This window comes from Sphaeramia orbicularis, chromosome 12 (genome assembly GCF_902148855.1).
Source record: "Sphaeramia orbicularis chromosome 12, fSphaOr1.1, whole genome shotgun sequence".
Classification (NCBI taxonomy): Eukaryota; Metazoa; Chordata; class Actinopteri; order Kurtiformes; family Apogonidae; genus Sphaeramia; species Sphaeramia orbicularis.
In genome coordinates this window covers 67777686-67801033 of record NC_043968.1, presented here as the reverse complement: position 1 = coordinate 67801033, position 23348 = coordinate 67777686, and the positions used below count along the sequence as shown (strand labels likewise).

General features: G+C 38.1%; 1 protein-coding gene across 2 annotated transcripts; it reads left to right on the top strand.

Moving 5' to 3' along the window:
* Window positions 1–604: 604 nt before the first annotated feature.
* Window positions 605–19093, top strand: LOC115429785 (PH and SEC7 domain-containing protein 1). Of its 2 annotated transcripts, XM_030149505.1 has the most exons (17): window positions 616–1029; window positions 3106–3810; window positions 4107–4188; window positions 4939–5263; window positions 5377–5706; window positions 5743–6258; window positions 8681–8761; window positions 8867–8979; window positions 9079–9137; window positions 9278–9367; window positions 9464–9507; window positions 9603–9775; window positions 12793–12863; window positions 12951–13096; window positions 13167–13311; window positions 17939–18085; window positions 18193–19093. In XM_030149505.1, the coding sequence occupies exons 2-17, from the start codon at window positions 3292–3294 to the stop codon at window positions 18478–18480; spliced, it is 3129 nt and encodes a 1042-aa protein (XP_030005365.1). In that variant the 5' UTR covers window positions 616–1029; window positions 3106–3291; the 3' UTR covers window positions 18481–19093. The 2 variants fall into 2 exon arrangements, with proteins under 2 accessions (XP_030005364.1, XP_030005365.1); XM_030149504.1 differs by having other exon boundaries at window positions 605–1029; window positions 5377–6258; window positions 18193–19092.
* The last annotated feature ends 4255 nt before the right edge of the window (window positions 19094–23348 follow it).

Below are 23348 nucleotides of genomic sequence, written 5' to 3'. Positions count from 1 at the left end.
ACTAAAGGTGATAATTAATATTGCTATTGTAATTAGCTAAACATTTACTTTTGGGTGACATTGATATGAAAATGAGATACTAACTTGAACTAATTCAGTTAAATTACTTGCATTAACTTGCAGATTACATTAATTGTGTGTTAACTTGTTTTTAACTAACAACAACACAATATTAACAATAGAAACAGTCAAGCAAAACGTTTAGTTTTTTTTTAACCACCACTACATACTCAAGTATGCAGGAAAAGGCAGAAAAGAAGTCCCTTGTTAAACAGGCTTTTCTGCCCACACTCATATAATTAACCAATAAGAATCACAAAAACGAATTCCACTGTACCAACCAGATGACTTGTGAGCACTGAAATTGTTTTACCACATTACTCCTTGTATTATTTGCATGGAATGAAGTTGAGCCACTCCCCTTGCCTGACCTGTATGTGTGTTCCTGCATGCCTCCAGGCCAGTGGGTGGGGGCCGGGGCCTCTCAGGTGTCTGAGCTCCTGAGTCATCTGCCAATCACAATGTACCTTTTTCTTCTTCTTTGTTGCAACTAAGCAGCCTTTCTCCTTCTATCCCTCCTCTTAACACTCTCTCTTTTTTCCGTAGTCATATCTGTTGAGAGAAGGGACAGGACAGAGGGAGACAGAAGTCTGATCTTGAGTTATCCAAAAGGGGCAGAAAGCACAGAAGAGGAGGACCTGATCCAGGCTAGGATTTAGGACTTGCATGGATTTTTATTTGACACCTCAGGCTAAACGGTAGTCTTAAAGAGTGTCTTAAAGAGAACAGATGTGAGGCGTGTTTGCTGTATGAAGCAGGTTTAGCTGCCGTCTGCTGTGGTGTATTTGTCTGCTTGTGTGTGTGTGTGTGTGTGTGTGTGTATGTGTGTGTAGATGTGTGTCTCTGAAGGCAAAGCTCTTTGACAGCAGCACAAACCCGGTATAACACAGTGGTGTGCCTCTCCCTCCCACAATACTTGACTCTAAACCTCACAAGCCGGCGAGTCATATGATGTTAAACCCAGCAGGGGTAAGTCATGCTTTACTCTCAGTTAAAAACATTTCCTCTTGTTGAGAGTCTGTTGTTTTTTAATGCTTTAAAATTTTCACATTTATGTCTCTGTAACATGCTCAATTGAGGTAATGAGTCATGTCGGACAGTGTTATATCCTCTGCAGACAAATTATAATAATACACAACTTCACAGGTTATTTCAAAACTTTCGTTCTGATGCTTTGTTCCTCTTTTTATTGTCCCTCATTATTTTTTACTTCCCCTTTAATGACCTGTCAACCAGCTTCTGAAGCCTGAGATGTAATGTGTGGACTTCCTATGAATTATAAACAACTTCTCTTGGTACTCTCTTCTTAGGCTAGGCTTGTCTGATATTTCAGTTGCCTAATCTGACAGTACACACAGAGGTTTAACTGTGTTATCATATGTAAAGACCTACCAGAGATTGTAATCATTTGTGTGTAACAGTAGAATTATTTTGAAGGAGAGTTAATTTGAATGCCTTTTCTTAATTTGTCAAGTTTTTTTTAGTGTTTTTGGCTTCAAACACAGCGTGAGTCTTTTTCAGACATTAATTTTCTTTAACACTTGTATATAAAAGCGCTTATTGCACCCTGACAGGAACTGAGAAGTGAGCACCCACACAGGAAATGTGGTCAAGGTCTGTCACGGATGTTGGTGGAATGACGTGTATAGACTAATGAAGATAGACTTCTTATATGTGTAGGAAAAGTGACAGATGGAGGTGAGATCAAATTCAAGATTAATGTTCCCAGGAAAAGAACTGGTGTGAGATAGAAGGTGTGATAGTGTCATCTTTGTTTTTCACTTCTAACTATACAAACAGAGTTGATATTTATATTCGTGATCTGTTGCTTGGATGAAAAAATCTTTCTTTGTGTTGGCAACATGGATAATGCTAAAGATTTTGACCTTTTGCAGTTTTATCCATTACCCAGGGTCACAATGCAGTGTGGTGATAATAATCAGATAAACACAGGATGCAGACAGTTAAACTGAAGCAGAACAACTCCTCAGCCCCACCCCTTGCTTCTCTGTGCCTCTTCTCTGCACCATGCACCTCTTTCTCAGTCGCTTGTGCTCAATTTCTCGGGTGGTTGACTGTGTCTGTGGGCAGGAAGTATAAACACTGATGTGACTTTTAACTTCTCTGAATTGCACATTTAAAATTTTGACAAACAACAGGTTAAACTGAATAAAAAATAAATATTCCATCTTAATTTGAAATTTTTTCGCATACAAGTCGCGACTCCCTGTATTTAGTATTTTGGTCTCTGATATCTGTGACAATTGTAGATAAATTATATAGATCTGCAGCTATCGATTAGTTTTGTAATAGATTAATCTATAAATTATTTTCAGTGGTTTGATTCAATTAAACAAGTACTTGAATAGGTGAAATAAAATGTAAAAATGTGAAACAGACATGTCTGAGAAAGACGAAGAACTTGCCCTTTATTCCAGAACCAGCTGAAACAACCACAAAAAATATAAAAGTATAAAAGTAAAAGGATATAATAAAAAATATCTATACATAAATAACAACGACATATATAAAAATATCTACAGATATAAACACCAACCAGTGAGTCAAATGACATCTGCAAACACTGCAGTTTCAAGCAAATTTGAATCCAACTTACTAACTTATCAGCAATTTAGGATGGAACTATACAACTGTGTTGACCCATTGTGTCAAGTGCGTCACAATAAGCGTCCGTGTGAAACACAACAGTGGAACCAATGCTTAGCAGTGGCAAAATTAAGGAAACAATGCTTCGGTCCTAAATAATACATTTTTTAAAAATCAGTTGGAGTCGATTAATCAATTAATCATTTCAGCTCTAAAATTATATCTGAGTCCACTTCTCTGCAACTCAAATTAGATTGCGATCAATGACTCTTTTGTCTATCAGTGAATCATAAGCTTGTCTTGGAGGTTCATCAAGTAGTTTTCTTTTTAAATATGGCTTTTAAACAGTTCATATTGTTTTAATGTGAATCAACATGGGTATTTCTGAAGTTGGGAGAGCATTTATAAAACTTCAATGGATGTTTTCTTTTATTACAGGTTTGGTTCCATTTTGAGCAACAGCCAAGAGTGTGACATACTTCAGGACTTCATCTTGATGCGACCATAAAAATTGTCATCTTTCATGCATCGCCGGACGTTTTATAGCAATGCAGCATTTTTGTGGCACAACATTTTTCACCAAAGCCCTCAAAAATCCAGACCACTGAACTGACTGACTCACTAATGGAGGAGGAAAACTTGTGCTCCTCTCTCACTGAAACCAGAGATCCAGTCCTTCATCAGCCTCAGCAAACCTCCACAGACCACCGGTACCTCAATGGAGACCAGGAGGCTGTTGTGTGGGGCAACACAGAGGTGCAGATAAACCAGGCACAAGGCTCAGAACTACTGTCCCCCAAAAGAGACCATGAGACTCTTGAGGAGACGGAGCAGTGGAAGGAAATAATATGGCCAATACACCCCATGAGCTGTACCGCTGCTCCTCTGTTTTGCGCCACAGTGCAGTGGGACATGCCTGATCCTTCCACAGAGACGCCTTCACTTATGACTGACAGCTTCTTGGCCAATGAGACGGCCTGTGATGGCACCATGACATATTTAGGCACCAGTTCTCTCTCACTTCATTCTCAAGATGCTAACACTGAGCAGCTTTTCATACAGGGGGAGAGAGAGGAACAAGATGGATTTGATTCACGGCTGCTGTTGTACTCAGAACTTGAATGTACAGGAAACGACTCAGAGGTATTGTAAAAACCAAAAACCTTGGCTGTAATTAGGTAGAATTTTGTTTCTACATACACAGGATGTCAAATATTTTCTTGGGTCTTTGACCAATTTAAAAGGCATTTTTTGTTTCACAATAGTGTTGTAGTTTTACATGATTAAACCATTAAGAGGTAGGAATAATAGAGCAGACATAATGTTGGGTCAGATGAGGTTTATGCTATAGCTGCTCATTAATCCACTGGCGAACATAAGTTTTTCTCTCACTCGTCTTACTTGTATTCACAAATGATGTCCTATGTTGCAATTTCTAGCCATGTGACACTGTAGATGTGCAAGAGCGAGCAACACAGGAAGAGGAAGATTCAACAAACAGGCTGTTAGACAGTAATACTGGTACGTATTACACAGAGCAACACCTTTAATTAAGCAATTACAAGTGTTTCATAATATAAATTAATTGCTTATGCCTCTCTTATGTTGGCTTCAGTATGTTTGCAGGTCCTTAAAAGGTCTTACATTTGACCTGAAAAATATTAGGTCTCTTATTTCTCTTATTAGATCTCATGTAAATCAACCTAAATAACTTTAATTAGTCTTTTCCCTGTTTTAAGCCTAAATCTGACCTCTGCATCAGGACCATGCATAACACGGCGACATGGGAGTAAATTTTCACTTCTGTTAGATCTCACGCCTACAAAATACAGCTTTCTCATCCCAATCACTGCCTTTCTGATCTCGTTTCTTTGTCAAGTTTTATTTTTTCTTAGTCTTCAGGGTAATGTTTTTCTGGCACCTTTGAGGCTTTTATTTTGCAAACAGGTGGTTGTTCTGTAGTTACTATTAATATCAGAGTTATGTAATCATGTATAACAACTGCCATCTCTTGTCAACTGTCTTCATATCCAATCCCAATTAGATGATAAATAATGACACAAAGGAATGCCACAGAAATCCTCAGGATTTCCAAAACATGTATTGCATTTACCTTCATTGCTTGAATAAGTGATCAAAATAATTTGATTAAAGTGATCTTGAAAAGGTGTACCTGTGGATACCCTGGGCACATTTTTATCATCTATCTGCGTATTTGTTTTATGATTAAAGCAGAGCTCTGATGTTTCCTGTTTCTGACAAATTTGCCAGAATCCTCACACAGTACGGATGTTGAAGAAGACGAGGCGCATGCAGTTAAACCAGATGCTGTTGACACTGTGGACTTGACTTGTACTCCAGTTGAGACTGAAAGCACTGGGACAGGGTTGGACATCATCGCAGCTTTAAGGCCAGAAGAGGAAGAAGAGGAGCCTGATGTTTTGCTGAGTGGACAGGCTGAGTCAGAGGAAGAGCAGACTTTAGCAAATGGTGATGACATTGAAGAAGAGAACAAGGAAGGAAATGAAGTAGAAGAGGAGCAGATTGTGTCAGAAGAAATCGAAGAGGCCGATTTTACTGTTTGTCAGAGTGACACGTGAGTATCATGAGTATCACTTCATCGTTGAAAGGAGAACAGGAAGTGTGAAAAAATGTTGGTTTTATTATGCTAATATTGCCCTTCTGTTAACTAAATGTTTTCTCCTGTAGGGAGGTTCCTGCAGAGTCAATCACTGATGAAACTGGACTAACAATAAATCCAATTCCTGTGGAGTCTTTGAAGGATAGCCAGCACCTAAGAAACGAGACTGAAGAGGCTACGGATATTCCTCAGCAGCTATATGAAGATCCCACAGAGGAGCCAGAAATGTGTGAGGATATGATTCAGGATGTGGACCCTGAACAGTCCCATACAGTGGAACAAACAGACAGTGATGAAGAACCAATGCAGGCAGCAGAAGACACTGAGATGCCAGAGCTAACTAAAAAACATGAGCAGAAAGTGTGTTTAGAAGAAGGCAGTGCTCAAATGATTGTGACCTCACAGTACACAGAGGCATCACCACAGTTTGAACACTTTGAGTCCTACCAGGTCCAAGCAGAAGTGGAATCACAAGACTCTAAGGGGCCAGAACAGGAAATGACAGAACAGTCCACTCAACCTGAAGCTGAAGAGTCTGACGTGGTAGAACAGCAAGAACAGATGGGACCATCAGAGGTAGATGAGCAGTCACTGCTAACAGCCAACCCTCAGGCAACTCTCTCTGAGCAGTCTGGAAAAGACCCTGAAAAGATAGATGAGTCAGAAATAACAGAGCAGCTCCCTCCTGAAACTGTGGACACACAGCCAGCTGTAGAGGATGGATCACTTCAGGAGGGAACACAGGAGGTTTCAGATGAGAGTGAACAGGCAGGTTACAGATCTGGACAAACAGATGTGGCAAATGAAGAGCAAACCATCCCCCTAGAGATGGCAATCCCACACATAAATGGAGCAGATGTGGACAGAGAAAAGGCCTGTCGCCTGGCTGAGAGGCTTTTTAAGCTGGATGACGTCCAACGTGTGGATGTGGTGAAGCACTTAGACAAAGAGTAAGCATTTCTTCATCTTTATGATTTAGGGTGGGGGTTTATTGATGGAGAAGCTACAGATGTTGCCTGCTATGTTGATAAAGCATCAGCAATAACAGATTTTACCCATTTGTAGAGCTGCAGCTATTCATTATTTTCTTCGATTAGATTCAATTAAATGATTATTTGAATATTCTGAAAATGACAAACAACTTTTCCTTTATTTCAGAACCAGCTGAAGCAACAGCTACAAAATGTATAAAAGTAAAAGGATATATAAAAAAAAATATCTACATAGAAATGACAACAATAGTATAAAAGTATATATAAAAATATCTATAGATATAAACAAGGCACAAGTCAAATGACATCCACAAACAATATGTGCACTGCAGTCTTCAACACATTTAGATCCAACTTACAAACAACTTAAGATGAACAGTACACGGTTTTCCAAGTACCATTGCACCCCTAGGCTCAGGACTGGGTAGCTTTTTATCCCAGACAGAGGGGATATAGTGGTCAGCATATCTGTCATAATGTTTTTTTCCAGGAGCAGAACTAGTAGAAAACCATTCAATATTTTTCGACTTCAATGTATCATTTATGTGTTGAAGTGGTGCTTTTTGCTGTTCGGTCTGTCTTCATCTGTCCATTTGCTGCCATTTGGTTTCTTCAGTCATGACAGTCCAGGTTTCTATTGATGATGGTGGCCGATTCAAGGTGTTGCAGTGGTAAGCACTGTCACCTTCCAGGAAGAAGGTTCAACCCTGGTGTCGGCTTTTCTGTGCAGAGTTTGCATGTTCTCGCCTTGTCTGCATGAGTTTTCTTTGGGTACTCCAGCGTTCTCTCACTGTCCAAAGACATGCACCTTCATAGGTTAACTGGGCAATCTGAATTGCCCAGGTAGGTGAATCTGAGAGTGAATGGTTGTTCGTCTGTATAGATCAACCCTGTGATGAACTGGTGGCATGTTAGCACAGGCTGGCTTATATTGATTTCGTCTAGGCCCACATGCATGTATACATTTATAATATGTGTTTACTGATAGCGGACCGTTAAAGTGTTTATGTTCTTGATTGAAGTTATGTTCTTGCCAAAATACATGCAGTATAAAATCCAGTATCTGTTGGGCTCTGCATGTCTTATTGGCTCTCTGTATTAACTGGGGTTCACTGAAGGATTGTGTTACGGTTTTATATGATGTGTGGAATCTGGTGTTATCCTACACAACTGACTAAAAGTCAGAATATTGTGATTTATGCTGCTCTAAATTTGGCCACTCTTTTTTTGAAGACAGCAAGGTCATTTTAAATAGATATTCAATGATTTCTTGAGTATTGACTGAAGTTTAATAAAAAAAAAAAATATTGCAGGTGATGTGTATCAAATCTGAAGTGCCTCTTAAGTTTGAGACCCTGAAAATTTTCAGAACTGGAGCTATGACTAAAATGCCTTATGTTGGTCATTTTACTTTCTGCTGTGACTAAATTATGTATTTTGCTTCTGGTCTCTTGAACCAGATTAGGTGATCTTTTCCCATGTTGTGATGGTAAAGGATTGCACTGATACAACAAAGAAAATCATGAACTGTGAATTGTAAATGGTGAATTCAGTGAGAGGAGGAAGGAAACCATAGTATCCAAAAATATCCATGTCTGTTTTAATGCATTTTATGTAGAAATTTAAAATCTTCATTCTTTTGTTTATTAACCAAGCAGTGACTGTTTTGTCCCAATACATGTTAGTAATGGAGAGCTGTGGCAGGGAGTTGATAGGTTCTACCTTTAGGTTGCAGTTAGTAAAACACTGAGTACAGTTTGACATCCAGGTCAGATACATTTCTTCTCTCTGAATGAAATGACTTGTCATGTATACATAGTTAGATTCATATTTTGAAAGGGTTTTGTAGTGATAGGATCATTTTCTTTCATGGCATTGAATGGAGATTTAATTTAAATGTCACATCATAATTTTCAAACAATAAATCATAATGATCAGACAGTTCATCTCACTTAGTATAGTAATAGTAATAATAATAATAGCAACCATATGACTTTATACTAATTATAACTGTTCAGGTAGAATGTTAGAAGTATAGAGACAAGTTTAGAATATGTGAAAATAATTGTTCAATATACTGTATTTACCTTGACACAAAGTTGGACATTTTGAAGTGACAAAAGCTGATTTAGTCTAATGTCTTTGCTTATAAATGTAAAATCACCACATCACCACCATGCTCTCTACTTTACTTGTGCCGCTCCACAATTGGCTTTCATGACACACATGCATCATTTGATTATGTGAGAAAGTATAGCGGTATCCATAATTACCCCATGAGGTGTTGCTGTGATGGATTCATTTCATAAAATGAAATATAAGTAAACCAAGTTATAATGTTTTTATGGAAACAATCCTGAGCTATTTTTTCTCTGTTTAGTAATAACTTCAGTCGTGCTGTTGGGGAGGAATACTTGAAATTCTTTGACTTCACTGGGCAAACTCTGGATCATGCCCTGAGGTGAGATTAAAGAGGAGAAGCATAAATGCACACAGTGACATTATGCACAGATAAACTGTGATAAAATGTGCCATAAAACTGCACCCTTTGGCTTGACTCTGCTAGGTCTTTTCTGAAAGTGGTAGTACTGATAGGAGAGACTCAGGAGAGAGAGCGAGTGCTGCAGCATTTCTCCTGCCGCTTCCACGAGTGCAACCCAGACACTTTCTGCTCTTCAGGTGAGCCTAGCCTCACTCCTCTTGTTTTTCAGTTTATCGATACAGCATCAAACTCTCACATACAGACATGGTATTTTCCCATTCGGTATATATCCCCAGGTGCTGTGCTAGCGCTTACATGTGCTCTGATGCTTCTCAACACTGACTTGCATGGACAGGTAAGAAGCATTTATGCCACATAAAACCAACAAAACACAAATGATTGATGACATTTGTGTTTTGAAGTAGCATTTTATATAAAAATTGAGCTCTTTTAGCCAGTAAACTAATCACATATTGGATGTTTTATCTGTTGCAGCATGTTGGAAAATCCATGTCTTCTTCTAAGTTTGTGTCCAACCTTGATGGCATGAATGACGGTGAAAACTTCAGCAAGGATCTCCTCAAAGTAAAGCTTCAACTTATTTCTGATCTAAAAGCATGTGATCAACAAATAAATTTCACAGAGGTCAAAATGTAATTGTAGTTTTCCTTTGTAAATTAGAGTCTTTACAACTCCATAAAGAGCGAGCCACTGGAGTGGGCTGTGTAAGTGAACTTTATTTTGTCTTAACTTGTTTCTCTTTATTGTATTTATCATTTATAAAATCATACACATCATCACAATGCTTTCCTTCTTAAAGGGATGAGGAGGAGTTGAAGGGCTCTGTGCTGTTGGACGATGATGCAGGAGAAGATGCACCACTGCGCTCAAAAGCCAACCCCTTCCTGGATGTTCCACATGACAAAGAGGCCTCGGTTATCAAAGAGGGATTCCTCCAGAGAAAACTTCATGCTGACATCGATGGCAAACGCAGTGAGTGAAATGTTTTCCCATCGGTAATCGGCATTTCAGAGACAGTATATAAAAGCGCTACACTTTATATATCGCATATAAATTTAAAAACACCTCCTTTAAATTCTACATGTGAAAAGAAGGTTACTTTGGGTTTACATCATTCAAAACATTTTTACACCACAATTCCAAAACTGGTATTTTTTATAGACTTTGGCTATTTACATTTATATTTTTAGATGGAGCCTTTGACAATGTACTTGATTCAGTTTACACAAACAACAATACAATAAAAAAGTAAATATTTAATGCTTTCATACTTTACATATATTGTTAGATTTTAATGTAGCTTTCTTATCAGATTATGATGACAAAAAATGTCTCAAACTTTTAAGCACGAATCATTACATATTGTTATGAGAAAAAAGATTGAAGTAAATAATATTGACATTTGAGTTGTGATTTGAGTCTACTCTCTTGATTATGAAGGACATTTTTTCCAACTTAATCACATTTAAACTAAGATAAATTAAAATACCGAAATTTCAAAATGACACTAAAGCATGTTTTTTGGAGCTATAAATGGAATTACGTCACTTAACTGCGGTGAAATACAATGTTTTTTTCAATACAAAATGTCATTTCATGAAATATATTATTAAAACAACCTACTATCATGACACAGGCTGCAGAATTACTCTTTTTGTCTGTGAAGTCTGATAAGTTTAAGAGGCCTCAGGGCTTTTATTTCCTGTGGAAAAAGATTGCATGAGCGCAAGAAAAAAACAGTGAAAATATTCTAAATAAAGGACAAACAGTAGAACCTCACAGTATGAGTTTAATTTGTTCCATGACAGAGCTCATTTTGTAATTTACTCGTTTTACAAATCAATTTTCCCCATTGAAATTAATTGAAATATAATTATTTCATTCCAGCCCCCCAAAAAGTGCAGTTATGAAGAAAATAGCAATTATAAAAACATAATAAAAGAGAATGCAAAAGAAATAAGCTGGTTTTATCGACTTATTTACCTTAAATATGAGACTATCTGTGTGCGAGGAAGACAGTGGAGGAGGAGGAGGAGGATTATTGTTTGGAAGGAGAATCTCCTTCCATTAAAACATAAGCTAGAACAATTTCTGGCGTTTTCTCTCGTGTGAGATCGCAAACTACTACTGTGTCACATCCTTACCTGGTTATTCAGACATTAATCACTTTAATCTCAGCCTTTTTATGGGAGTGTCTGAGTTGTCCTTTTGCTTAGGAAGGGCCTTAATGGAGTGAAATGATCTGGAAGTATTTCTGTCAGCCAAGATTAGAGCTGTCCTACTCTTCTAAATGCAAAGGAAAAGAGCTTCATTGCTTACTCTACTGTCTCCTGTAGTATGGGATGCATTGGACATCTTTTTAAAAAAGAAGAGGAGAGAATGTTGTCCTGCAGTTCACTGCAAAAACAAAAAACCCAAACAAACAAGAAAAACATGATCAACATGGCAGACAAGACACATATTTCATCTCATCCCACAACTGTCTAATGTGCTGAGAAGTTTAGAACTTTAAACTGGTGAATATTGACATGTGAAGTTGATGCAGATGATCCTGTGCTTATTTTGCATGAGATATATCTTAATTTTGAGTTTAATATCACAGCCTGTAAAAATATCACTCATTAATGTTTGAATGTTACTGACAGGAAGTAAAGCTATAGCCTTTTTTTTAGGTCTATTTATGTTCCATCCTTAGTAATGAATTCATGCTTTTACCCCAATGTTTATATACACTGTAAGAATGCACTGGGGAAATGCCCAGTGCTTTTTCTTGTTCATCTTGGTGATATTGTGGTTTCACACCAGACCTAAGTCTAGCTGGATTCTCTCAGTACTGCGGTCTTCCCCTAAGCCTTTATGAAGCCTACTTTCTAACTTTCCTTGACCTTATGATATTTTTCATTGAGGTTTGGAAAGTGGTTTGGAAAAGTAGGTAGGAGGTCATTTTTCAAATTTTTTGGATTCACGCAAAGACTTTGTTTTCAGAATGAGTGGAGTAAAGATACACTCTAAATCACAGCCATTTGTGATTATACAGTTGCACAGAGTTACATTGTGATTGTGATTAGAGTAATTGCGTAACCCTAATTTATAGGTATATGGCAAGTGGAGGGATTATATTAGGGATGAAAGATGAATCGATTAATCGTCTTGAATCGATTAAAAAATTATTTTATTAAAAATTTCCTGAATCAAAGCTTTGTTTCCTTATTTTTGCTGACGCTAAACACTGGTTCCACTGTTGTGCTTCATACGGACACTTATTGGGACGCACATGATGCCAGGCTCACCAAGTTGTATGTTCCATCTTAAGTTGTTAGTAAGTTGGGTACAAATGTGTTGAAGACTGCAGTGCACATATTGTTTGTAGACTTGTGTATGTTGTTGTTATTTCTATATATCTATAGATATTTTATAGATATTTTTATATATCCTTTTACTTTTACTCTTTGTGGTTGTTGTTTCAGCTGGTTACCTCCGCCAAGGAGGTTATGTTTTTGCTGGTGTTGGTTTGTCTGTCTGTCTGTCTGTCTGTCCGTGTGCAAGATAACTCAGAAAGTTATGGACGGATTTGGATGAAAACTTCAGGAAACGTTGATACTGGCACAAGGAACAAATTATTAAATTTGGGTAGTGATGGGGGGGGGCAACTGATATGCCTTGGTGGAGGTCTGCACTCCCTGAGTGCTTTTCTAGTTCTGGAATAAAAGACATGTTGTCATTTTCAGATGTGTCTTTTTCATATTTTCACTGTTTGTTTTACCTATTCAAATAATCATTAAATGAAATCCATTCAAAGACAATAATTGATAGATTACTCAATTACAAAAATAACAGATAGTTGCAGCTCTACATTAGATGCATTAGATGTTGGATATTTTGATAAATGTGTTACTCTTTTATAATGGAAACGTGACCATTGCCATCACCATCAGATCACTGTCTGTCAAGGGGCTTGTGTCTTACTTGCTGTGCTCAACTGTTTGCAGCTCCATGGGGTAAGAGAGGTTGGAAGATATTTAACGGAGTGTTGCGTGGAATGGTGCTTTACTTACAGAAGGTAAGTGATCCACTCAGATTAATATCCATAGGCACATTTTTTTCATATTTTTAGATAAATATATTTTGTATGTTATATGTGCATCAGGATGATTACAGGAAGGAGCAGCAGATTAATGAGGAGGTGGTGAGTGTACATCACTCTCTGGCAGAGCAGGCAGCCGATTACACCAAGAAGCCACATGTTTTCCGTCTGCAGACTGCTGACTGGAGGGTATTCCTATTCCAGGCCTCGTAAGTCTCAGTACGGTCGGGTGGGGTGGGGGGGACCAACAGCGTGTGTCACTGTTCGCCCTCTGTTCAGATCCAAAGCGGAGATGCTTTCGTGGATTAACCGCATCAACCTGGCTTCAGCTCTTCACTCGTCACCTCCGTTCCCTGCTGCTGTCGGCTCCCAGAGGAGGTTCTGCAGACCCATCCTCCCAGCATCGCAGTCCGCTCACACTCTGGTACACACTCTTATTACTCATGCTCATTACCTCCGCCAAGGAGGTTATGTTTTTGCCGGTGTTGGTCTGTCTGTCTGTCTGTCTGTCCGTGTGCAAGATAACTCAAAAAATTATGGATGGATTTGGATGAAAATTTCAGGAAATGTTGATACTGGCACAAGGAACAAATGATTAAATTTGGGTAGTGATTGGGGGGGGGTCACTGATCTGCCTTGGCGGAGGTCTGCGCTCTCCGAGTGCTTTTCTAGTTTTTCTAGTTTTTGTGGAGGTGTTCTTATATTATGCTCAGAATTACAGAATGCATTAGTCAGTTGAAAAAGTTACAAGTTTATCTCCTAGGATAGGGGTCAGGAACCTTTTTGGCTGAGAGAGCCATGAAGCCACTTATTACCTCCACCAAGGAGGTTATATTTTTGCTGGTGTTGGTTTGTCTGTCTGTCTGTCTGTCCGTGTGCAAGATAACTCAAAAAGTCGCTGAGTGCTTTTCTAGTTTTAAAATGTATTTCCGTGAGAGCCACACAATATTTTTTAACACTGAATACAACTAAATGCATGTATTTTTAAGAAAGACCAATAATTTTAGAGTATAAGTCTCTGAATTTATTCTTTTTAATAACGTGGTTATACTGAAGCTAACCAATAATAAATAAAATACTTCTTACCATTAATGCGACTTCTGGTGCCGCGTGGTTTTGCTGATGGCTTTGTTGTGTGGTTGATACGTGGTGAGGTTAAGCTTCATGCAGGCGCTGAGACTTCCATCCGTTAAACATGATCTTAGGTTGATCTTGATGTTTTTTAGATGTGAGAACGACTGCTCACATACATATGTAGAGCCAAACATGGTCAATACGGCAACACTTGCATGCTGCAGTGTGTGGTATGTGACAGGAAGAATGTTCCAAGTTTTGACAATCAGCTGGTCTGCGAGTTGAAGTTTTTTCATTTCTGTCCACTTGTATTTGCTTGCAAGCTCTGCTTGCTGTCGTGCAAGTCATTCTAAATCTTCATTCAGTGACTTAAACTTATTTAGCCACATGTCTGAGGCCTTCAGACATGTGAAACTATTTAATACCTTTAAGTCATAAAAATTACCTTTAACTTCTCGAGACCCAGTAATTGTCCTCCGTGGGCGAAGAGAATGTCCCAACTTAACTCAAAAAAACAATAATGCTGTCCACTGCAAAGGACATTCCATAAAAAAATTATGAAGAATGTATCTGAAAAAACAGTTGCACCATGCTGTTTCCAGTCAAAGCAGTTATTTAATGTAAAAAACCCAAAATTTTTACTTTCCTGGGTCTCAAGAGGACATGGTTTATGGCTACATATATTTTTTAACATTTTTCACATCTTGTTTACACTGAATTTGAAAAAATGGCTTAAAATTCTATGCTTCATACAAAAATGGAAAAGAAACATAAAACTACATTCAGTTATTTCATTTGAATATTTTTCTCACTTGTGGAAATGCACAGTGTAATGTAGTCTGAGTTTTTCCATGAAGGACTGTCATGAAGAAATTTCCCCTGTGGTGATTATGAGTTACACAATAATGTAATATGTGATTCACCACAGTCTAATTTGTCCCACCTAATGAAATGAAAAGATTTTTGCTTGTAACTTTAGCCCATTCTGAGACCACTCCATGTTTCTGAAAGAGTTGGAAACAGGTTGAGATGGAGGTGATCAGTGTCTGAATGTCCACCTGTGGATGTGAGACAAAAGTAGTTCAGGGACAGAAATATATGACAAAGAATCACAAGACATGCAGAAGCATATGAGACTCTGAACAAGTCACATTTAATTTTTGTACTGGTTTTATCGCTTCAGAAATCTGTAGCTATTTAGGTGCATGCTATACAGTAGTAGAAAACATTTTAAGAACACCCTTAAAGCTGCGGGAGACTTTTGTCACCAATATTTCATCAAATATTTAAAACCCGAGTCATAGCCTAAGTATCACGAATCCGTAAGTCTTTCTGTGATTACTCACCTGAATCTCTTCCGGTGAAGAATTTTGAAGTGTACTCTACCATAAACAAACCATTTGTTTACAAACAGAACTGGTAGGTAACTCCAGCATCTTCGGAATTTTGTCGCGACGTGCATTTTGGGAAGCGGAGGTTTGCACAGTGGCCCAGCAGCGACAGCTGCAACGAACACAACGCGGAAACGGCTGGAGCTCCGCTTCCCACAATGCACGCCATGACAAAATTAGTTACCTACCGGCTCTGTTGGGAACTGAAGTTCTCAAGTGCTCTTGAACCTACCAAAGTTCTCAACAAAAACTTAACTTGTACATCCTTTATTGTTGTGCCTAAAGAATCACTACAAATGAGCTTAAAAAATCCTTCTTGCCTGCCCCTGTTAATACTAATAACCCATAATGCAGCACTCTCTGTATTTACAGTGACTTGGCACATTTGAGGGGAATAACAGTGCATTAGGAAAGTTTAAACAGTTTTTTGCACAATATGATTCCTCTGAAAAGCAGATCAGATGGATTAACATAACAGTTCTTTGAGAGAGTGCTGGTTGTGTGTGATATCCTCCCTGTCATTAGCTTGTCAGTTGCATGGTTTCACTATATGTAAGCGTGTGCAATACGATGGTATTAGATTGTGAGGGATTAGAACATATCAGTGATCTGACAAAGCAGAGGGATCATGCAATCCGTGGGGTTTATCCGGGGGGGGGGTGTTCCATGCCGTATGTACCCCGCAGTGAGTACACACACAAACTTTAATTTGAGGGGGCGGCACGTGAGTCCTCCACGTCCTCCACATACAGGTCCGTCACGTTACTCTTAGAATAACGTATAGCAACACAATGAACCTGTTCAATCAGCTGAAGAGACAGCGTCCCATTATTATTTTAATTATTTTGGATTATTTGAAACAGGCATTTCTTCATTAATATTTTGTTCTGTTTTTTTTTTACTTTTTAGATTTATTGAAAGCTATTTCAAAAACCAAGTGCAGTTTAGGTTTTTTGTTGCAAGAGTGCACTTAATCAGCGTTGTTGTTTACATTTTAGTATGTTTATGTTCTTGGCACATGTTGGCAAAATTGCACAAACTATTTAAATGAAAAACTGTTCTGGAAGGTTCTTTGGGCTAAATTGTCTGTTTTATTGTTTTTCTTTTAGGGCTTGTAGAAGCCAATATTGTAATAACAGTTGATAACATAATAACACCTGATAATGTAATAAATTTGCCATTTTTAAAATATAATAGGCTAATAATGTAATAACTGGCCAAAAATGTAATAAAAGTCCTGAACCGATAACTTAATAACGTTTGGCCAGTAACGTTATAACTTATTACGTTATTACGTTAGTTAGTAGCATTATTAATTATTACAGTTTGATAATATCAGGGGGTATAAACATTTTTAAACACACACATACATACACACTTTTCTTTAAAAATATTTTTACCCCCTAATATTATCAAACTGTAATAGTCAATAATGCTAATAACTAGCCGACAGTTAGCTAGGTATAGTCAGTTAACTTTGAATACACTCTCAATAATGTTATATCCTCTTGCACTACATGTATAAGATTGTACGTGGTATATGCAAGAATTTCAACAAAATGAGCTGCTGACCAAAGAAAATTGATCACTGATTACCCTTCAACATGTGTGCTAGAAAGGAAGCAAGCAAGTTATGGCAACTGAAGAAAGTCATTGTCACACCATTCCCATCTAGTGGTCAATTATGGGAAATTAAAAAATCCTTAACTGAAATTTTTTTTTACTATCTTCAAGAGTGAGTTACATGCCATACATATTTCATATCATACCATTGTCTGTGTTTGCAAACGTGTGCCTCCACTTCGTTCGGAGATAGCTTGAAAGGCAGCAGACAGGACTAGAGATCATTTTAATCATCAAGTTAAATAGACGTGAGACAAGAGAGAGATTTTATCACAGTTATATCTAATAAATGAAACTTAAATACAGTGATATTAATATATTATTATGTTATTGACTCAGTTATTGCATTTGCAGAGAATTTTTTTTTACCAGGCCAATAGTGTAATAATCAGCCAATAACATAATAAGTTATAACGTTGTTGGCCAAAAGTTATAACATTATCGGTTCAGGACTTATGTTATTGGCTAGTTATTACGTTATTGGCCTATTACATTTTAAAAATGGCATATTTATTACATTATCGGCTGTTATTACGTTATTGATTGTTATGACATTATTTGCTTCTACAAGGCTATGTTATACATAGAGAAGTTGTTTAGTTGCACTATTCAGAAACTTGCAAATTAGTCTCAAAGATCAATATAAACAATCATGATAAAATCGAAGTTGTGATTTTATTTTTTTTCAAATTGTGATATGATATTTTTGCCATATTGCCCACCCCTAACTATATACCATGGCTAGGTCTACATCTCAATGAAACTGTCTGTGTAAAACAAAGGATTAAATGGAAAATATACCGTAGCTATTTTCTTTAATTTCTGGTGCATCCAACAAAACAACCATTTTTCATTTTTCTTTTTTTCTTTTTAACTTTGATTACTAAAATTTAACAGCAAATGCTCTCAGTGGGGACTTGTTTGATATGTTCCATGTGTTCTGCTGTCCTGCTTCCTGCCTAGGACCGTCAGCTGCAGTTTCACACACGGATGCTGGAGTCTTTCAGGGCTGACTTATCGCACCTGCATCAAAATCCACCAGAGGGCAGAAAAGTCAAAGCCAAGGAGCTGGAAGAGCATCGTGTCAGAGCCGAGTACCTACAGCATGAGGTACAGGAGCTGCCCCTTGTCAGTCCAGTCTGTGTGTTTAGATGGTTGTAAAACAGACTTTAGGTCACATATTTGTTTTCACTCTAACCACTCATTGTGTCATGCAGATGTGCCGTTACGAGATCTACATTCAGGTGCTGGAGGCTTGGGGGAGCGTAAAGAATGATGACGACGGTCTGCTCAGCAGCACAGACCTCAACCTGTTCGACAAAAGCATGTGTGTGGACTCTGAAGGGGAGGAAGCAGAAGAGGAAGGCGGCCTGAAGAAGTCCCACTCCAGCCCGTCTCTGGAGCTGGAGTTGGCTCCTCCGCCTACAATCAAAGTCAAACGCAACATCTCTGAACGACGGACTTATCGCAGACCCATCATTCCCAGATGGAATAAAGAGGCTTGACAAGAGGTTTCCTTAGTGACAACTGAACCGGTTTATGGAAACATGAGCTGAAAGAAGATTAGTCTTAAGTAAGTGAGCAAAGAAACACCAAAGTTACATCACAAATATGTTTTAATTTGTTTTTGAGTTAGATTTTTGTCTTTGGCACTTTTATTAGAAAAAACCTCAGGGAATTTGGTACCATTAAGCTCTGAGATTATGAGAGAATCTGGCTCACTTTCTGAGGAACTTAAATGTCTGCGTGTAACTTATTTTATTTCACAGTTGCTCTTGGAATAGGATAGTCTTCTTTTTAGTATTTGACAAAAACTGTGCCTTTAACTTGTAAACCACTAGGGGGTGCTGTAATACAGGACATCTGAGTGAACATTAGAAGAGAAGATGTGCTGTCTGGTTCTTTTAAACATTTTAAAATCACCCCTAATTGCACTTTTTAAAAGTGATATGTTAGTTGACATTGATGTTAATTTGTGCCAGTGAATATTCTGTTTTTATGTTTATATGAAGGGTTCATTTCCCAAATCTTACTGTACCTATGTTGTCTTTTTGCAAAAAATAAAACATTGCCTGTGCATTGTTTGTGTCTATAAAGACTTGTACATATGCATATACATATAATTAAAGTTTTACAACAAACTGACTCATAACACTGGCCTGTAAAGGTAAACCCAACATAAAAAAAACACTTGTAACAGTGAAATACACAAAAATTTCATGAAATATTAGCCTCATTTTTTGAGTGAAATTTGTAGATAAAAAAAATAAAATGGTATCAACATCTTAATCCTGGAAAAACATTTTACAGGATTAATGCAGATGTACATTTTAATCTTAGTGTATATCAATATGTAAATGTGCACAGTTTTCTTTGCTACCAAACTGAGTTCAAAGAAAAGGCTTGAAAATACGATGTACAGTATTATAGTACATCACTGACAGACTGACTGAGACTGTGACTGAATTGGAAGCTATTATCCTCTCTTGCACAAAAGGAGTCAAATATTTCTTGTGATATGCGTACTCACTAGTGCATGGGTGTCAAACTGGTCAAAACTGGCCCGCCAACAGGTCCATTCAGGCCCTTAGGATGAATTTGGGAAATGCAGCAATTACAATGAAGATACACTTATTTTAAGGTCAGGTTCCACATTCAGCCCAATTCAATATCAAGAAGGTTGGACCAGTAAAATAGTATTATAATAACAGATTTTATTTAATAACCAAATTTTTTTCTGAATTTGGCATTTCAAAAAAAGTTAAATTACGTGAAAATATTCACATTTACAAACTATTCTTTCCCAAAAAATGTGAATAACTTGAACAAATATGAACAACCTGTGATGTCTTAAGAGAAGCACAATTTAACAATATTCTGCCTGTTACTAAAAGTTTTGTGTATTTGTAGATCAACTGTGATTTGTAAGTTGTAATGCACATGTGTAAATGATAAACTGAGACATGATATTGTTAAAATTTCACTTATTTTTCTTAGTACATTTCAGTTTGTTCATGCTATTCACATTTTTTAAAGGACAGTTTATAGATGTAAACATTTTTCAAAATGTCATTTTACTTTTTTCACTCTAAAACATGATATTTGATATTAAACATGACATTTCTACATTATTATGTCATAATTTTATTGGTCCGGTTGTACAGTACTGTACACTGTACAGCTGGACTGCACAGTGTTCACACAGATAACATGAGAACCTGAACAGCTTTTGACTGATCAGCTGTGCTCCTGTGTTAATGTAGTAATCCTCCGTTTGTCGTCTGAATAGAAGCTGTCTCCATTCATTCGCTGGAATAACAACAGCTCATTAAGATAAAGTCAGATTCTGCAGATGAGGATGACTGATGACATTACATGAGTGATAGGGGCCCGGGGCCATCACAGAACCTTGGGGCAGGGATGGCAAACTGAAAGCCGACACTATCCAGATTAACCTACATGTTCTGAGGTCTGTGACAAAATACTACAGAAAGAGGCAGTCCCCTAGTTTTCAAGATTAAACTGAAATGTTTTCATAATGTGTTACATTCTGGGCCATGATGATGATCTGTGCTGAAGGTGCTTGTTTTGGTGCTGGCGTCACACAGGAGCTCTTGACCAAAAGCTCTTCTCACATGGCCTGTAGACCATGACTTCAGCGGCGGTGGCCTTGTTTTGGAGTACCATCTCTTTCCTCCTCTCCAAGAACAATAATGACCGGCTGGAGCAGCAGGGGCTGCATTAGCTGTTGGGTTCAGAGGGCATCCTTCCCAAGGAATTGGTCTGTTTTTGTTCCATTTTGCACCACTCCATTCTCAAGTCTGGAGAGCTTTGTGTGACTCAGTCAGGCCTGGATGGGTAATTAAAAAGGCAAGAGCTCAAGTTGTGATCATTAGGGACTTGTCCAGCATTTTTCTTCAGCCTCAACACATTGGGTCACTTGGGCCTTTTTCTTTCCTCCACCCCCAACCTGACACACAATGTCAACACTTTTGAACATGGTTCAATATACCCATTGGCTCTGAATTGCACAGTAAATATGAACCACAAACACCTGAAAACACTGCCAATAAACACTGTAAACACACACATTCATCTCTGGGGCTTTTCTCACTGCAGCCGCTGCCCTCAATGCTTCTCCTGACGCACATTGTCCATCTGCTACTGACGCCTCGCACGCTCTACTTGTTACTTTTTATCTCTTATCTGCATCACCACTTGATTTCCCCCAGTCTGACTCTTGGTATACTCCTCCTCCTCCTTTTTCTGTTTGTCTTTCTCCATTCTCTTGTTCTAGACTCTGCCAGTTCTTCTATCTGTATCCAGGGCCCTTCATGTCTCTCAGCGATCCTTTCAGGAGGTTTGTTTTTGTAGACATTGACATTGACATCCACTCTTAGTCTGTCCTGCTCTTGTTCTGCCTTCACTTGTAGTAAAGGGGTATTTTCTTATTTTCCACTCAGAGACAAAACTGCAAAGAGCTCTAAACATTCAGTTTGGGTATGAGTGTAAAGCAATGTCTTTTGTTGCTCTAACATCATTTGAAAGCTACAGTAGGCACTCAAGAACAACATCATCACTGTCTTATTCCCCCCCAGACAGGACTCATTAGGGTTGCTTTTCTCACGGCGGGACTGAGTCCAGACATGTTCATTTTTTTTGCCAATCAGACCCAGTACAAGCACAGGCCGCTCTTTAGATTTCCTGTTAGCTTTTGTAAGGCAGCCTTTCATGGACAGAGTAAAGGCAAGTGCCTTGCTTAAGGGCATTTCAATGCCTGACCTCTTTTTGCCCTCTCTCTTCTTCCACATCCAGATCTGATTCTGACATACTCCTCAGGCACAAAATCAGCAGCTTTTAAGGTGCAGAAGTAGAGGACAAACATACTGAGAGGACCTTAAAGTCAGTGCTCCATGAGCCAGTACTACTGAAAGAATGTTCATGAGCTAATCTCCTCCATCTTATCTCATTTCCTTATTTCATTGTTTTGACTTGAGCTTGGACTCCAGGTTTTAAAATATCTGCATGTATTCATTCTGTGATTTCTCATCTTTACACTGTTACTTGTAATTCTGGGATATGACTATGCAGAGATGTTGATGTGAAGTTTTAAAGAGCTCTTATTCAGTTGTGTATTTGACTGTTCAGGCCTCCACAGGTCAACTCTGTCCCCCAGGGCAGTACCTGATACCTGACAGATTTTATCCACCTCAGTGTGTGTGTATACTGTTGAATGTGTGTGTGCTTTGAAGGGTGCGTTTTTCTTGATGTCTTCCAGTCAATAGTGGCTTCCTGCCTTCAGGGCCTGTGTGTTGTTTAATTGGCTGCTGTGACACAGGGCACCTGTGTCCCCACCCCACCCTCCTGTTCCTCAACAGAAACTCCTTCTGTTTGACTATGCTGCTGCATTTGTCTCAGGTGCATTATGGTCAAAGGCGGAAGAGATGAGATAGCTTCTTGAAACCTGAGGAAGGTGTTTGCATTTGAAGCCCACTCAAGTATTCTACTATTCCAACAGTTCAAACCATGTTAGCATGCCAACCTGAGTCATTGTAGGTGGTTGATTGCCCACTTGGGATCAGAGTAAAATATCTGCAACTACGATGTGGCTCAGCACATTGCTATCCTCTTTATTATACCTGAAAACCTTGCAAAGACATGAGATGCACAGTAATGACTGTTTTTCTTCTGACTGCTGACTGTTTAGGCTTTTTAAAATTACAAATAATTTGTATCATCCTAAAATATGAATGAAGATATTGATAGTGAGTACTACAGTTGTCTAATATTGAAACTGTGAAAACTTAAAATAAATTCTATGAGAGAACAGTTAATGATGACACTACATCTCTTGATGAGAGCTGAGTAACAGCCTGTAAAATCTAAGAAAAATATACAGCTATGTAATGCCATGTTCGAATGAATCTGTGGTGAATTTTTGACCTGAGTTGAGCTGGGACGGATCAGTTCACATTGCAGCATTTACCTGTAACATCATGTAATAAAACAAAATTATACTTCTTCAAGGAAAAACTGAGTCTCTGTGCAAACACCTCATGCTGTTTTTAGCTCACTAGCTGATAGGCCATGAGCTAATGTGAAGGTGTAGTCTTCATCATCTCCATCGTTGTCTTCATCATTGCCTTTGTCTTTGTTGTTGTCTTTGTCGTTATCTTCATCGTCTTAGTCGCTGTTTTTGTTGTCATCTTCATCGTCATCATCTTCATCGTCTGTGATGTTGTCTTCATCGTCATCTTCGTCGTCATCTTCGTTGTTGTCTTTGTTGTTGTTTTTTGTTGTCGTCTTTGTCATCATCTTTGTTAGCAATTTCTTCAAACATCTTCTTTGATGAAAATACAGGTTGGATTCATTT

Coding starts and splice junctions, on each gene's coding strand:
- LOC115429785 (XM_030149504.1), top strand. CDS start 3,292: ATGGAGGAGGAAAACTTGTGCTCCTCTCTCACTGAAACCAGAGATCCA. Junction 9,508..9,602: donor GAGCCACTGGAGTGGGCTGT/GTAAGTGAACTT, acceptor TCCTTCTTAAAG/GGATGAGGAGGAGTTGAAGG. Junction 18,086..18,192: donor CCGAGTACCTACAGCATGAG/GTACAGGAGCTG, acceptor TGTGTCATGCAG/ATGTGCCGTTACGAGATCTA.